The 16,858-nt window shown below is 38.2% G+C and overlaps 1 protein-coding gene across 1 annotated transcript; it reads left to right on the top strand.

The window, feature by feature from the left end:
* The first annotated feature begins 10,669 nt into the window (after positions 1-10,669).
* Positions 10,670-14,663, top strand: ARF6 (ARF GTPase 6). Its single transcript, XM_081290764.1, has 2 exons — positions 10,670-10,822; positions 10,923-14,663. Exon 2 carries the CDS (start codon positions 11,408-11,410, stop codon positions 11,933-11,935), a length of 528 nt encoding a protein of 175 aa, XP_081146890.1. The 5' UTR covers positions 10,670-10,822; positions 10,923-11,407; the 3' UTR covers positions 11,936-14,663.
* The last annotated feature ends 2,195 nt before the right edge of the window (positions 14,664-16,858 follow it).

Below are 16,858 nucleotides of genomic sequence, written 5' to 3'. Positions count from 1 at the left end.
TACTCCATCCTCCTGGAAGCAGATATCTACTGTATTCATTTTTATGAAAAACTCCAGCTGGGGCTAGGGTTGTAGCTCAGCGGTAGAGCTCTTACCTCACACGTGTGAGGCCCTGGGTTTGATTCTCAGCACCACATTAAATAAATAAAAATAGTGATATTGTGTCCATCTACAACTGAAAAAAAAAAAAAAACTCCAGCTAGGCATGGTGGCACATACTTGTGATCCCAGTAACTGGAGAGGCTGAGGCAGGAGGATAGCAAACTGGAGGCCTGCCTGGGCAATTTACTGAGGCCCTATCTCAAAAAGGACTGAGGGCATGGATCAGTGGTACATTGCATTGTCCTGGGTTCAATCTTCAGCAACACACACACACACACACACACACACACACACACACGTGGGTCTGTGATGTCCCTTTTTCTTCTCCATTAAGAAAACTACTTGTTAGGCACAGTGGTGCATGCCGTAATCCCAGTGACTCAGGAGGCTGAGGCAGAAGGACCCCTAGTTCAAAGCCAGCCTCCGCAATTTAGTGAGGTCCTAAATAATTTAGGGAGACCCTGTCTCAAAATAAAATATACAAAAAGGCTGGAGACGTGGCTCAGTTTTTAAGCACCCCTTGGTTTAACCCCTGATAAAAGAAAGAGAGGAAGAAAGAAAAGAAAGAAAGAAAACTGCTTGAGGCGGGTGTAGTGGTGCATTCCTATAACCTCAGTGACACTGGAGGCTGAGGTAAGGGGGATACAAATTAGAGGCCAGCCTAAGCAATTTATTGAGATCATCAGCAATTTAGCAAAACCCTGTTTTAAAAATAAAACAAAAGGACTAGGGATGTATCTCAGTGGTAAAGCACTCCTGGGTTCAATTCCAGGGGTGTTGGGGAGAACCCACTTCTGTATCATGAAGGAATTTATTAAATTTATTAAATTATTCCAAGAGTGCTACAAAGCAATTCAGGGAAGCTAGATCACAGATTTGTTTAATTTCTTTATATACCAAATTAAACTTGTCAGTCCACTCCTATTCCTTCTAGTAGTGATTTTATGATAAATAGTAATGGTAATTTATGTCATATATATTAGATCTTATTATAGCATATATATTATAATTCTCTGAGGCATCAGTCTGTGACTTTGATGCATTTACTTTATTTGGTTGTTAAAATTTATGTTTTGTCTGCATACTACTTTCCCTGGACACATTTTGTAAAGCTATGACTTCTGTTTTTATGTAACAGAAACTTACTAGAGTTTCCTTTAGCCAAAAAAAGCTAATAATATAAAGTGTGTCTCATGAACTCAAGGGTTGGCATGCAGACAGACCCAAAGGAGGACCTGGAATTATGGGGAATAGGGGGAATAGTCTCTTCTCTTTTCCACACATCTGCTTCTTTCTTTTTCTCAGAAAATTAGCTTCTATTGCCTGCCTGTATTCAAAGAATAGTCTGTGACACAGACACTAGAGAGATGTAGATACACTGAGAATAGACAGACTGATATAGTCTTCAGATCTGATTCTAAATTCTCAGGAGTAAGAATCTGAGCAACCAATTTTGTGTGGCCATGGATATGTGTGTGAGGGATTGCATGGAAAATTAGGAATATATTTCTGTATTCTGTGGATGGAGATGGCAGTTACCTAAACTTCCAAAGGTGTCAAATACATTGAGGAACTTGTTCTCCTAGAATCTTTGATATACTGTTAAGGATTTATTTATATCAAAATTATTATAAAGTTCCAGGTCAATCTCATATAACCAAGGTCACTACTGTGTAAGCATATTGAATTCATGAGATTTTTTTCCCTGTAATGTTAAAAAGATAATCCACAGCAAAAGACCACTTTTATACATTTGGAAATAAAGTAAAACCTTAGAAACCACTTCAAAGACTCTTGGACTTTCCTTTTCTAGCATTAATCTAGTTAATTTGGAAAGTCAACACACAGGGTAGCTAACTTATTTCCTATAGTGAAGAGAGCCCAGAAACTCATACCTAATTCACCAGAGAGGGTCACAACAGTATTGACCCTGGTTTAGGAAATTATAATGATATCCTGGAAGCTAGTCTTTAGCTTAGCAGGTTTATGTGATTTGACTATTATTTGTGGACACATAATCCAGAAGGTCTTTCTAAGCCTATTAGAATATAAATCTTTCTTACTTGAAATGGAAACAAACCCAAACCCATAAATTGTGCCCAGCTAAGCTGTAGTTAAATTGGTTACAGTGTAACATTTAACTAGGCTTTTACAACCATTTCCACACTCATAAATCTCGGTCACTGTGCTCAAAATTGTATCTTAGAGTAGGAGCTACTACATGTAATTATTTACTGATGGTTCAAAGTTTCTGCACAACATAAAAGCTGCTCCATTGTTTGTTCTTGATACATACACTATGTGTATTTATAAAACAAAGTTTTAAAAGGTTATAGAACAGGAAATCTGATATGAGTATACCTTTGATTTTTCCTCTCCAACCCAAAGTTGGGTTTCAGTTTAAGTTAATGAATCAATATACAACATTGTCCAGTTCTGCTTTTCAGTGCTGTTTCTCTTCTTTCTTGCTTCTTTTCTTCCTCTTTCCTACTTGTTTTCTGTTTGTTTACCTATTATTTTTGAAAGAGCACTATATAGCATTTATTTTATTATATAGTTTCTAATCTGTGAACAGTGAATTTATTGGTTTACTAACTTTTTCTTGAAATTTGGAAGATTATTCTTTTCCCTGAGTTCTGTAATCTGGAAAATTCTTCCTCCTTGCTTTTATCACAAAGTTAGACATTAGAAGCATTTCTTTTTGAGAAGCTGACCCTAACCAGAAAGTTAGGTAAAGTGCAAAATACTAGGCTAGCGCGCGCGCGCACGCGTGCACGCACACACATACACACACACACAAAGGTAATATAGAGAGCTAATATTACTTAAGTTACTAACTTTCTTTGTTTAGGGTCATTGTGACCCCATCACCAACTATAAGTCAGTGTTTTGCTCATATGCTATTTCATTCATTGACTATCTAAGGAGGAAAATAAGTAAAAACAGAAAGACAAAGCATATAAGTCAGAAAATTTTAAGCTGGAATCTCTATAAAGTCAGGACAAGGATTTTAGTCCTCAGATTTTTGGTGTCCCTTGAGATTATTCTTGAACAGCATATCATCTGAACCAAAAGACAGCTAGACAGTATGTTATTTACACAACAGCACAACCGAGTAACTAATAGATAGCACAGACCCAACAACTGCAACTGCAAACACCACATGCACACTGTTTTATTACTTAATTACAAGGTTTGGAGTATTCAGTCAATTAAGCAGTCTAAATGATTTAGCCTTTCTGTTCTCAAAAGACAAAACTCAGAGTCATCCCAGCTACTCAGGAGACTGAGGCAGGAGGATCAAGAGTTCAAAGTCAGCCTGGTCAACATAGCCAAAGGAGACACTATCTCTGAATAAATAAAAATTTTTAAAAAGAATACAGTGGGGTGAGGTGGCACAGGAATGTAATATCAGCAAATCAGGAGGCTGAGACAGGAGAATTACAAGTTCAAGGCCAACCTCAGCAATTTAGGGAGGCCCTAAGCAACTTAGCAAGACCATGTCTCAAGGTGAAAAATAAATATGGGTGGGGATGTATGTAATTCAGGGGTAAAGTACCCCTGGGTTCAGTTAAAAAAAATTCAAAGCAATGGTATTGTAAATTCTTGTCAGTTTAGCCTGAAACAATAAAACAACATTCTTGATTTTTTAAAATATTCTTTTTAATTGTGCATGGACATAATATCTTTGTTTTAATTTTTTTAATATTTATTTTTTAGTTGTAGTTGACAAAATACATTTATTTCACTTATTTATTTTTATGTGGTGCTGAGGATTGAACCTAGGGTCCCTTAAGTGCGAGGTGAGTGCTCTACCACTGAGCCAAGCCACAGCTTGTCACAAATTTTTAGGAGGCCCTGGACCAACAGAAATGGATTTTCAGCTGGGCATGGTGGTGCACACCTATAATCCTACCACTCAGGAGGCTGAGGCAGGAGGATCACGAGTTGGAGGCCAGCCTCAGCAACTTAGCAAGGCCCTTAGCAACTTTAGCAAGACCTTGGCTCTAAATAAAATACAAAAAAGGGATGTGGCTCAGTGGTTGAGTGCCCCCAAGTTCAATCATTGGTTTAAAAAAGAAAAGAAAAGAAAAAGAGATGCATTTCCCAAGCAAAGGAGACTTGAAAGAGTTCAAGGACCATCCCAACGACCAGACCCCTCTAAGGACTTTCCCCTCCCTCTGGCCAGGATGATTTTCATTCTAGAATTATGAGTTTGAGGTCAGATTACTTTCTTAAACACACATGTGACCCACGTCGCTAAACAAAGACTATTTAAGATGTGAATTCCATTTGGCTTCCATGTGAGGATCGTCCTCTTGGGCAGCAAAAATCAACGAGAACACAAGGACCTTTCCAGTTCCCAGGGGTCCCGCCCATAACATGGCTCTTACTGCCATCTTCTTGCTTTTGATTAACTCTTCTATGAGGTCACATGCTGTAAGTGCTGGGACTTGGTACAGTTGCCACTTAACAAAAGTAGACCTGACTGCGGCTGCCTGCTTGGCCAGTGTGCTCTCGTTGAGCCCCAGCCCCTTCCCGTGGCTGTGTGAGGCTATGCGCAGAATCTTCATGGTGCTCTCCACCCACCTCCTGGATCTTCAAGGTGTCAGCCAGAGCCCAACCCGCGCAGGAGTCACTACCCTGGCCATTTCCTGGCTTTCAGGGTTCTCAGCATTCTCCCTGTGGTTTGTTTTCAGATTCTGCATAGCACAGAAACCTGAGCTCCGGATCCAGGACAGAAGCCTACAAAAAGATTGAAAAAAAAAAAAAGATTGAAAAAATGGTGGACTCCAGACCTAAGGGAACAGAAGATTTCTTGATTTGTCTTAAAATACTCTTCTGATATTATATAAGTCAAATTACTGAGTTTACATGCTTCTTCACTGGGGATGTTATAGACAACTCTAGGGTGGGAAATAATGTTTTTTCCTCTTAACAATTTTAGTCACTTAAATAGTTGCTATAAAAAAATACATTCACAAACTAAAAGGAGAAGAAAATAATGGTACTGGGAACCAAATCCAGGAGTGCTCTATCACTGAGTTACATCCCCAATCCTTTATATTTTGAGGCAGCATTGCTAAATTGCCCAGGCTAAGTTGGCTGGATCTTCCAATCCTCCTACCTCAGCCTCCTAACTTGCTGGGATTACTGGAGTGCATCACTGCACCAGGATTGAAAACATAATTTTAACAAATTGGAAATGATGATTCTCGAATTCTACTTGTCTATTTTCCAATGACTGTCTAATGAGAAAATTAATACAATCACATATCCAACTTGTATAATGTGGTAAATGATTTTATTTTTGCAGTCTTTAAAATGTGTACCGTTCAGGTGTCTCAGTTACAATCAATAAAACTGACTCTGGTTACTTTTAACTGAAAATAATTTTATTAGAAGTGTATCAGGAGGACTCTAGAATTGTCAGGAAGGTTATATAGACAGGAGAGAAAAGGCCTTACTAGGACTATGCCACAGGAAGTTTGCTTTGGATATGCCTAACTTCTATAACACTTGTTGATATTGAATTTGTTGTCATTGGATATCTGCTATTATGATGCTGGGCTCCACTCAGGATTCTTGACCCAGCAACTCTGGAATTTTGAGACTCAAAATTCAAAACCAGGAGAGGACATTGGTACTTAATTGGTTAAGCACAGTTCACTTGCCCAAATCCTAGCTATCAAGGAGTAAGAAAGGGAATATGTTTTCCAAACTGCCCTGCCTTCATTTTTCCTGCTCCTTAATTTGCAATTAAGTCTGATTAAGCTCAGTGTTTGCATTCTGGGTAGCCAGAATGGACATGTCTCCATGGGTAAGTTTTAATTTAGCACTTATGAGCTCCATCATTCCATGGTTGCCAAGAATTCTTTTTTACTTTCTCTTCATTTAATGCCACTGACTACTTGAAACTAGTTCTACTAATAATTTAATAATTTTAACTATAATATGGTTTGTTTTAAAAATATCTTTTTGCAAGAATATGCTTTTGTCTGAAAAATCTAATGTCTTGGTAGTTTATACTAGTGATTAAAGTATTACTGCACCACACTATGAAAACAATATTTTGGGGGGATATATATCTTGGAGATAAGGGATAAATAAGCATTCAGAATACATACAATTTTGAACATGAAAGGAATTTGGCAATTAGTTCAGTGGTTCTCAATCTTAGCTACACATGAGGATGACTCAGATAATTTAAACAAAACTGGTGGATAGGCCCTCCACCCCAGATTTTTGGACTTAATTGATTTAGGATGTGGCCCAAACATTTTTTGTGCCTTAAAATCTCCCCAGGTAATTCTGATGTGCAGCCAGGGATGAAAATTATTGATTCAATACAGCTTTCTGTGTTCACACATAAACACAATAATTCATTATGGTAGAGAAAAGAACACTAGACTTGGATCAAAAACTTGAATCTGCTCAGTACTATTTATTGATCTTAAAAGAAAGTTGATTCCCTTTTCAGTGCCTCAACTCTTTCAAATATAAAGGGATATAATAATATGTACTGCCTTAATTCAATGAAGAGAGATTTTACCCTTGTAGGAATAGAGAAACTGATGATGAGCATGAATAGCTTACCCAAGTTATACTCTGGTAAGCCAAAAAGTGTTGATGGTTAATTGAAAGATAAAACTTAGCTTTTTCTATTCACTTGACCATGTCCTTCAAAGTTTACTGTCTAAAGCTGTAACTATTAAACAATTTGTGAAATATCAACTCTAATTCAAACTTTTTTTTTTTTTTAGTTCTGTCATCAATTTTAATTGCTAAAAATGAAAGTCTTCATACTCAGGCAGAAGGAAAGTAATTATCAAGGTATCAGGGTTTTTGAGAGTGAGAGGAGCCCCCCTACTATAGCAAATTATGCAGTTGAGTTTTCCACATTTGGGAAAATCACAAGGGTCAACACATATGGAGTGAAAAGAATGGATAAGCCTCAGCCTGGAGAAACCACATTTATGATAATGGAGGCTACCCCCTTTTTAATGGCTGAAGAGAACAAAAAGTGTCTCCTAAGGTGACACAGGGTCAGGATGTTAGTGAGCTAACATTTTGGTCCTCATAGGATATCCCTTTCAAAATTTTAAAATATCTATGTCCATTGGGCATGATGGCGTATACCTCTAATCCCAGCTATGTGAGAGGTTGAGGCAGAGGATTGCAAGTTCCAAGGCCAGCCTGAGCAACTTAGTGAGGCCTTGACTCAAAATAAAAAGGACTGGGAATGTAGAGGACTTGCCTAGCATGTGCAAGGCCCTGAAACTCCAGTATTAAAGAGAAAAAAAAATCACATTCATTAAAGCTATCAAGAATGCTTACAAATATGTTATAATTCATTGTTTTATTTTATCTCTCAATCTTTAATGTGATCTCATTAAAAAATTTTTTGAAACTTTATTATAATACATACCAGGAATTATGGTAGGCACTAAGGATTCAAAATATAAAGGACATGAAACTTCCCTTACCTTATAAACACATAGGTTAAACTCCAAGACAGGGCTAACTGTCTCAAGTAGTAGTTTCAGGACATTTTGTAAAGGTATGCTTTATATTGTTTCTTACTTATTCTTTACTTCAACTACTAATAGATTTCCTGGGGTGGTATGCCTTTTTTGAATTAGATAAGAGTTCAATTCTGGGTAAGTCTGGCCTCAGGGCTCAAAATAATAAATGGAATAAAATTGTCATCAACAAGTATGTGGGCAGATCACCTTGCCATGTAGTGAGGCTTGTTCTTGTCACTGGGTGGGATAAATAGAAATATATGACAGGGTCATAACGAATGAATTGATGCTAATAGTAATAGGAATTCAGAAGTAGGGGAAAACAGTGTAGGTACTGCTGTTAAGGAAGACATTCATTTTATTTTAAAAACAAAAATCTATGATTTTAAAGTAAATATTTGTCTTACATTATTTTTAGCTATATATATCATAAGCATACTATAAGTGGTTACTGAACAAAGCAGAAATTATGAAATGATGTTTTCTTGGGAATCTTGGTTTTCTTTTTTCTTATATCTTAATTTATTTTTATGTGGTGCTGAGGTTTGAACCCAGTGCCTCACATGTGTGAGGCAAGCACTCTACCACTGAGCCACAACCCCAGCCTGGAATCTTGGTTTTCAAGTTGGAGAAATTTCTTCATTTATAGGCTTTAGTTAAAAAGCAAAGACTAATTTTTCTATAGTTGGTTTTTAGAACTTTCCTGTTAAAAAAAAAAATCAGTGAAATAGAGTGCCAACTGAGAAATGTAAGTTTTGTTTCACAATTCTACTTTATCAGTAAGATATTTCATTGAATGGAAATATTTTTAAATTTGAAATTTATTTTCATTTTCTTCTATGGTACTAGGGATCAAACCCAGGGCATGCTAGGCAATTGCTCTACCACTGAACCATATCCACAGCCCTTACTTTTTTTGCATATGTGTGGGGCCAGGGATTGAACCCAGGGCCTGTGCATGAGAGGCAAGCACTCTACCAACTAACCTATATTTCCAGTCATGAAACTTACTTTAAAAAAAAAAAATCATTGTTTCAAGAAGGAATAAAAAAATTGCTTCATTTGTGGTATTATTTAGTAATTAAGTGTTATCTTTTTTAGATGTTTTGATTTTATTAAAATTTACTTTTCTTTTACTGGTATGATTTTATACACAAATTTTAAAATTTTCACTCCATTTTCTGTTCATTATAATTGGTTTTGTGTTATTAGTATTTAAAATAGCATGTTAATGTATTATGTGAAGAGCCATTTTAGATAGCCACTAAGATATGCCACATATGAAAAACTTGTTGATTAACCTATTATCTATTATCGTCATTTATCCAAAAAATCTTCCCCCAAATATAATAATTGCTAATGATACTTTATAGTTATAAAGCATTTTAGGAAATACTGTTAATGAGCCTCAAAACAACTGTGAGGCAAACGGGAGGCAGCATAATTTTGAGGTTAAGAGGATAGGTCATAGATTTAATCCCAGTTCCATGACCTTCGGATTACTGGCTAACCCTCAGTTTTCTCATGTTGTAAATGTTAATACTTGAAGCTACTTCATATGGTTGCTGTAAAGATTAAAATACTTCAATTTAGTTCAGTACTTGCCATAAGACTTAAAATAAATGGTGACTACTTTCATGGTGATAATATTCTTCATCTGATTTTACAGTCAAGAAAAGGAAGTGTACGAAGATGAAAACATATGGATTCACATTTAGAAAATAAAGGAGTAACACCTAAATTTTAATCTTCTAAATCCCAACCATTTTTTTTTTCAGTTTTATAACAGTGCATTTTAGGGCCGATGGAAAGGAAATTAGGTCGTAATTAGAATATTAGTAATAAATTTAATAAGTTTATTTCAAGGTGAAGTTTACAAGGCTAACCTATCTACCATTTAACATTATCTATTATTATTGAATTTTCTTAAATTGTGAAATATGAACACTATCATATGCTGTTAAAAAAATCTTCTTTAGGGGCTGGGGATGTGGCTCAAGCGGTAGCGCGCTCGCCTGGCATGCGTGCGGCCCAGGTTTGATCCTCAGTACCACATACCAACAAAGATGTAGTGTCCGCTCAAAACAAAACAAAAATCTTCCTTTAAAAAAAAAAAAACACCTTATTTCCTGTTTTTTTCCTCCTCTTGATATTTAACTTTCACCTTATTTTAACTTTATCACTACCACTTGATATAAAAAGTTTTCCTGAAGTCTTCCACATACGTTTTATTAGTTAATCCTCAAGTGGAGTAACCAAAGTCAGTTTACACAGGCGATCCAGGCTATAGAAGTAGTCATTCTGATTCTAAATCTTGTAACAATACTGTTAAGGCTTAAGAATGAGCCGGTGTGTGAGAAGCTACTCTGACCACACCAAGGGAAGGGGATATTTATGAAGAGTACTCGCGTTTTTTCGAAGTTGAAAACAGTAAGGTACTGTATCAATGGAACTCTTGAAAATACCCTAATTTTTAAGAAACGTGAGTTCGTTCTAACGAGACACTACATAAGATCACTGAAGCTTCAAAGCAAACCCCAGCCCAGTAAAAGCGCTGCTGCTTTAGCAGATTCCACACCGAACACTGGTCTCCCACGTGTCTTACAGGAAACACACAGAACTCAGGGAAGGAAACCAAGAAGGGGTTAGGGGAAAAGGAAAAAAACAGCGAACAGGGCTTCGCTGGGGAGACTGCACGCGAAGTCTGGGGCGACTAGGAGGGAACAGGCGCAGCTTCTGGCAGGGAAAGAGGTGTGGGATGAGGTCTGGAAGTAGCTCGGCAGCGCGCTCACACTGTAGACCCCCAACTTAATGGATTTACAACTGTGGTCCGGGTCGAGTAGGGGAGCCCGGAGAAAAATCAGTCAGGAAAGGAGACGCTAAATCAGCGACAGGTGGGCGCGGGCCGGACCGTTGAGTCCTACACGCGCTGTTCCACGAGGGCCGCACCAGCGAGCCTTTCGAGCCACCGTAGCTCCGCCCCCTCCGGCGCGTGGCGCCCCTAACGCTAGGCGCGCAGGCTACTCCCCTTACAGAGGTCGCTCTTGTCCGAACGGTCGGCCTCTGCTGCGCCTGCGTGGTCGGGAGGGGAAGTGAGGCGGTTTTCTCGGCGCCTTTTCCGGCAGCGGCGGCGGCAGAACTGGGAGGAGGAGGTGGAGGCCGGAGGGAGCCCGCGCTTGGGGCGGCGGCTGGAGGTAACCTCCCGGGCCAAGCTGGAAAGGCGACTCGCCTTGGCCTCCGTTCCCCTCTGAAACTCCGGCGGTAACTCCTTTCTCCCTCTCTGTGTCTCTGCAGGCTCTGCACCGAGTTCCTGTGAGGATCAATGACCTGACGGAGCGCCGGAACCGCGCTCCCTCACGGGTGGCTTGGGTCGGTGGTGAGCCCGGTGCTCGCGGACCAGCGGGCGGGCCAGGGGGCCGCAGCCTCCCGCGGTTGGGTGAGAAGAAGGCGGAGGAGCGGGAACCGCGGCGGCGCTCGCGCGGCGCCTGCGGGGGGAAGGGCAGTTCCGGGCCGGGCCGCGCCTCAGCAGGGCGGCGGCTCTCCCAACGCAGACTCAGGGCCCCGGCGGCAGCGACTGGAGGTTTCAAGTTGTGCGGCCGGCGATGCCCGAGTGAGCCGCAGGCCCGGGCCCTGCCCCTAGGAGGCTACTTCCACGCAGGCCGGTCGAGCGCCCTCGCGGCGGGGAGCCTTCGTTTCAGTTTCGCGGCGGCGGCGGCGGCGTTGTTGGCAGAGGGGACCCGGGACACCTGAATGCCCCCGGCCCCGGCTCCTCCGACGCGATGGGGAAGGTGCTATCCAAAATCTTCGGGAACAAGGAAATGCGGATCCTCATGTTGGGCCTGGACGCGGCGGGCAAGACAACAATCCTGTACAAGTTGAAGCTGGGCCAGTCGGTGACCACCATTCCCACCGTGGGTTTCAACGTGGAGACCGTGACTTACAAAAACGTCAAGTTCAACGTGTGGGATGTGGGCGGCCAGGACAAGATCCGGCCGCTCTGGCGGCATTACTACACCGGGACCCAGGGTCTGATCTTCGTAGTGGACTGCGCCGACCGCGACCGCATCGACGAGGCTCGCCAGGAGCTGCACCGCATTATCAATGACCGGGAGATGAGGGACGCCATAATCCTCATCTTCGCCAACAAGCAGGACCTGCCTGATGCCATGAAACCCCACGAGATCCAGGAGAAACTGGGCCTGACCCGGATTCGGGACAGGAACTGGTATGTGCAGCCCTCCTGTGCCACCTCAGGGGACGGACTCTATGAGGGGCTCACATGGTTAACCTCTAACTACAAATCCTAATGAGCATTCTTCACCCATCCCCCGAAGGAGAGAAATCAAAAACCCATTCATAGGATTATTGCCACCATCTTCACCTCCTTCAATTGCCACTTTTTCTTTTGAATTTGAACTCTGGAGTTACTGTTCTACGGTTGGGGGGGGGCGGTTTGGGGATTTTCTTTTTTCCTTTTTTTTCCCCTCTTTTTGCTTTGCGTTAGGATGCTCTGATCCGACATTTGACATGAACACAGTGCTAGATGCTCTTGTTGACTTCCAGCAAATGGGGTGGGGGAAATATAGCAGTTCTTGGTAAAGTCCTTCATAATAATGGTTTGATTTTTTTATTTCGAGAGAATCTTTTTTTCCCCAATGTATGCTTTTTTCCTTTTTGCCCAATTCCTCATCACTTGCTGTAGATGGCTTATTTTGCATTCATGCAGACTATGTTGCAAGTCTGTTTTCATCTAGTAAACTGAAAATTATTGCTTAATCAAACTGCCGTTTTGTCTTTTATATTTAAGTCCCCCCCCATTAGTTCTAACTTTAACAGTAATTTCAAATGTGACCTTTTATCTGAGACCAGTATGGTAAACAGCCCACAGTGGCAAATAATGAGTAATATCATTGTAATATGTTCCAGTTGCACATCAGTATGTTAAACAGGTAATGTAAGAAGTTCTTTGAAATGTCAGCTATTAAGTTCTGAAACATACATCATGCATGAGTAGGAATAAAACCCAAGTTCTTCTTAATATAACTAACTTATGCTACAAAAAGTATGAAAGTGTAACCTGTCAAGGATGCAAATTTTTTTCACTGCAAATCAGCAATTTTGCTGTTTTCCCTCTTTATTTAAAAAATAGACTCTTTCCAGAAAGTGGAGCAATAATAGTGTATGCCACACACAGATGAGATATTTGTAGATATTTTAAGTGACTTTTGGGCAAAACTGGAATATATGCTTTTACCTTTCAAACGTCTTTAAGACCAGTAGTTTTAAAATTACTAAAAAAGTTTTAACTGTTAAATAATAAATCATTTAACAATTCAAACTACATGCACCTTTTACCTAGCTGGGAAAATACATCTTCCTGTTTTCATATTACAGCAACTGATTAAGCTGAAAATGTAAGTCATTTTTTGTAGATGAGTGATCCACATCTCCATTAATTAGAACACTGGAAAAAAAATTATTAAAAAAGGTATTTAATTTTGCTTGATTGTAGGATTAACTCATGCAAATAGATACCCTGTTGGTTCAGTAGTACATCATCTCCTTTAAGGAAGGAAATGTGATGGATGAATGAATGATGTATAGGCCTGAGGACAATTAAAGGGGAAGTAGGATAAGAGAAAGAACCTACAGATGACAATGAATGTAAACTTATTTTTCTTCAAGGGTAAGCAGTGTGCTCTCTGGTGATATCCAGAGCATAAAAAGATTAGCTGGTTAGGACCAGTAACTAGATTGAGACCACTATGGTGATATTTTGAACCAGTGTTAATGCTTGATTCAGAATTGTGAAGCAGCATCTGGTTCTTACATAGCCTTAAGGATTAATTTTTAGTGATCCTCAAGGAATTAAACTTAGGGAATTTCAGAAATGTAGACTGCAAAGGCAGTATACAGGAAAAGGTGGAGTGGGTTTTGTTTATGAGGGTGTCTGAAAACAAAAATTGAGCGGGATATCATGGTATAGTTGGACAGTATTGGTCCTTCATGTTTTGGCCATATTATATAATGGAGCTTTTACCAAAGATGTATGAGAAGGATAAGGCTATTAAAAAATCAACTATCAAGTAAATCTCAAAACATTCTACTTAAAGCAGATGAGAATAGGTGCTATGTTATAGGCTCCTGCTGGTGCAGAGGGATTTTTGAATTCAAGATGCAACTAAAGTATAAGGTTCTCAGTTTCACTTTAGTAGAAGTATCTACAAAATGAAACTGAAAAACACATCTAAGAACATTTGGTTGCTTCTTAAAATTCCCAAAGCTCCACCATAAATGTAAATCTTAGTGTTTTAAATGATTGCATTTTAAGGTACATTAACATGGGTTATACAAACATCAATGCTATAGTAACATCCTGAAACAAAACAAGCACAAAAGTATAAATGCCTAAACTGGAGGAAACTTGAAACCCTCATGTTAATTCTTAAATGTAGTATTTCTAACTTGTGACAGATTGGTAGACAGCCATTTTTTTGTGTCTTAAAATAACTGGGGGGCATAGTTAAAATTTTATACATCAAGTGATTGCTATTATTGAATGTTGCAGGTGAGATGTGGTTATTTTTAGTTTATTTGAAATGTCTGAAAAAGGTGGGGTGGGGGAAGCAAATATTTGAAATTTGGGAAACCCTAAATAAACCTCTTGGAAAAACTGTAATCTTAAGATTTTCTTTGAGGATTTAAAAAGTTTATAATTGATGAAGTTAAATTGAACCGTAACCATTGGTTATTAATGGAGCAGGTAATTATAGCCCGCAGAAAAGCTATAATCTAAGAATTTTAAGATTTAAAAAAATATCCTCAAGTTTTTGTTTAATTGCATCAATTTCTGTATTTATGTGAATTTATAAATTGCAGTAAGTTTTGAATGAGGTTAATCTTGTCTAATATAAGTAAATGAGTCTGTAGACTGTGATCTCCCCAAACTAAAAAGTACAGTACTGGAATTGTGTTCTTCATGGTTGTAGTGTTGATAAAGCACTAATATGCAGAAAATAAAGGAATTACACAGTGCAGTTTCTCACGTTATGTTACTCGGAACTAGATAAGTGGGATGTGTTGGTGCGTTGGGTCATTGTTGTTCTCCAGGGATATGTGGTAAAAAGTGGTTTAATTTGGGAGTCAATAACAACAAGAGCATCAGTTTGGTCCTTGTAAATGCTGGTTGTTTAAGGAGGTTTGCCCTGTTCTAATTTCACCTGACCTAATTTTATTTTATGACAACTTAGGGCACAAGAACAGTTGAGAATAATTTTTTTTTTTTTTTAAATCAACATCCTACAGCAGTCTTTATTTTACTGTTTTTTCAATTTATAATCATTTTTAAAGTATAGAATTGTGTTTATAAAGACTTGGCCTTCAGAATTGTCTTAACCTTTGACAAAAGATTTGGATTTTAAAGTTTCTCTAAGGGATCAAAGTTGGTTGTCTGATAAGGGCAGAAATATAACTGCTTAGTAAAATTGTAGATGAATAACTTGTTTGGATAAAAGGGTTTTTAATGCACATTTAGTAAGCATTCCCCTCTATAAGCAACTTTTTGTAGTTTGATTTTATAGGTGTTAATGTGATACCTTGTTTGATTTAAACCCCACATTAATATTTGTTAATGTATCCAGTACTGTGATTTTTTTTTTTGAGATATCTAGGATCAATTTGTCATTGATAGAAATAGAAAAATATTTTCCCCTTTAATGGTTTGCTGTGCTTTAATAGGCTTGGAAACAGCCATAATCTGAATGGTAATGGAGCGTACTACATTCCAAAGTTTTAAATATACTTTATACAAAAGTACTCTATAATAAGGCAAGTCTTACTTCAGGTAAAAAATGTATTTATAAAACCACAATAGCAATTACAACTTTCAAATCTGACTAATCACTAAGCATTATGTATTTGGAATATAATATTCAGTAGTCTCTAGCATTTTGCCTATTTAATCAAATGGCAGAGACTAAGTAGGAAAAATTACAGTATTCAGAAATTTATAAAAATGGAATATTGGGAAATGGAGCCATAGAAAAATCAAAGAATTTTCTCCCTGCTCTGCATACTTTTAAGTTGCCAGACTAGTTGGACTAGATGAGATCAAAGAAGGCAGAATTGGTCTGTAGAGGGTTTTAGGAATTATAATTGAATTTTGTTATTAAGTTGGCTAAAGTAATGGTCAGCTTCAAGAGAATTAGACTATGTGAATTAATCTCACTTTGTAGGAGTAAGAAAATGCCTTCTTTTTCCCTTTTATTTAAAATGTTTTATGATTACTTGAACTTTAATTGTTCTTGAACATCTCACTTGTTAAATTATTTCACATAGATTAAACATTTCCTCCATAGTATTTGTTTTAAGTGTGAGGATAGATTTACTGAGAATCTGCTAATGTGCCTGGTGCAAAAACTGTTTAGGTGGGAAAAAATAGACAAAATATTTGCTTTTATGGAACTTAGATGGTGGATAGGGGAGAACAAAGAAAATAAGTGAAAGTGTATTAGCTAACACTGTTTATAGGATGTTACATGTAGGGGAACAGGTTAAGAACATGCTCTCAGAAGCCTTCATTGAAAAGGTCACATTTGAACAAATATTTGAAAGAAGAAAATAAGATTGGTGTAATTGACATAGTAACAAAAAGATAACATAGAGTGTAAAGGCAGGCTGGGAAAACAGTTTAACCAAGGACAAATCTGGTTGTGGCTTGTTTATAAGAGTTGTAGAATGTTTTTTTATATTTTTAGGGTTTTAAAGATTGTAAGAAAAAGAACACTGCATATGTGACAATAATAGTATGTGGGCTGGAAAAGCAAGATATTTACTATCTGGCCCTTTATGGAAAATATTTGTTGACTAAGGTCAAACTTTTAAAACATCAAAATATATTAATCCAATAATTTATAGCAAAAGACCATTGTTAGGGCTGGGGTGTGGCTCAGTGGTAGAGTGTTCACCTAGCACGTGCGAGGCCCTGGATTGGATCCTTAGCACCACATTAAAATAAAGATGTTGTGTCCAACTTCAACTAAAAAAAAAAAAAAAAAAATCATTGTTAAATAAGTTGAATCAATATTTTAGGAAATGGTGGCTTATATAATTTACCACAATTTTACCTTTAGTAATCTCCTAGACTTGTTAGCCTGAATATTTTTTCTTAACAAGTTTGTGTGAAGTCAGTAGTTTGTTTTAATTTTTAATGTAATTCTTTAAAATTTTGT

Source organism: Spermophilus citellus, assembly GCF_964194105.1.
Source record: "Spermophilus citellus genome assembly, chromosome: 4".
NCBI classification, from domain to species: Eukaryota; Metazoa; Chordata; class Mammalia; order Rodentia; family Sciuridae; genus Spermophilus; species Spermophilus citellus.
Note: the sequence above shows the minus strand (reverse complement) of the source record. Positions and strands in the feature narration are given on the sequence as shown.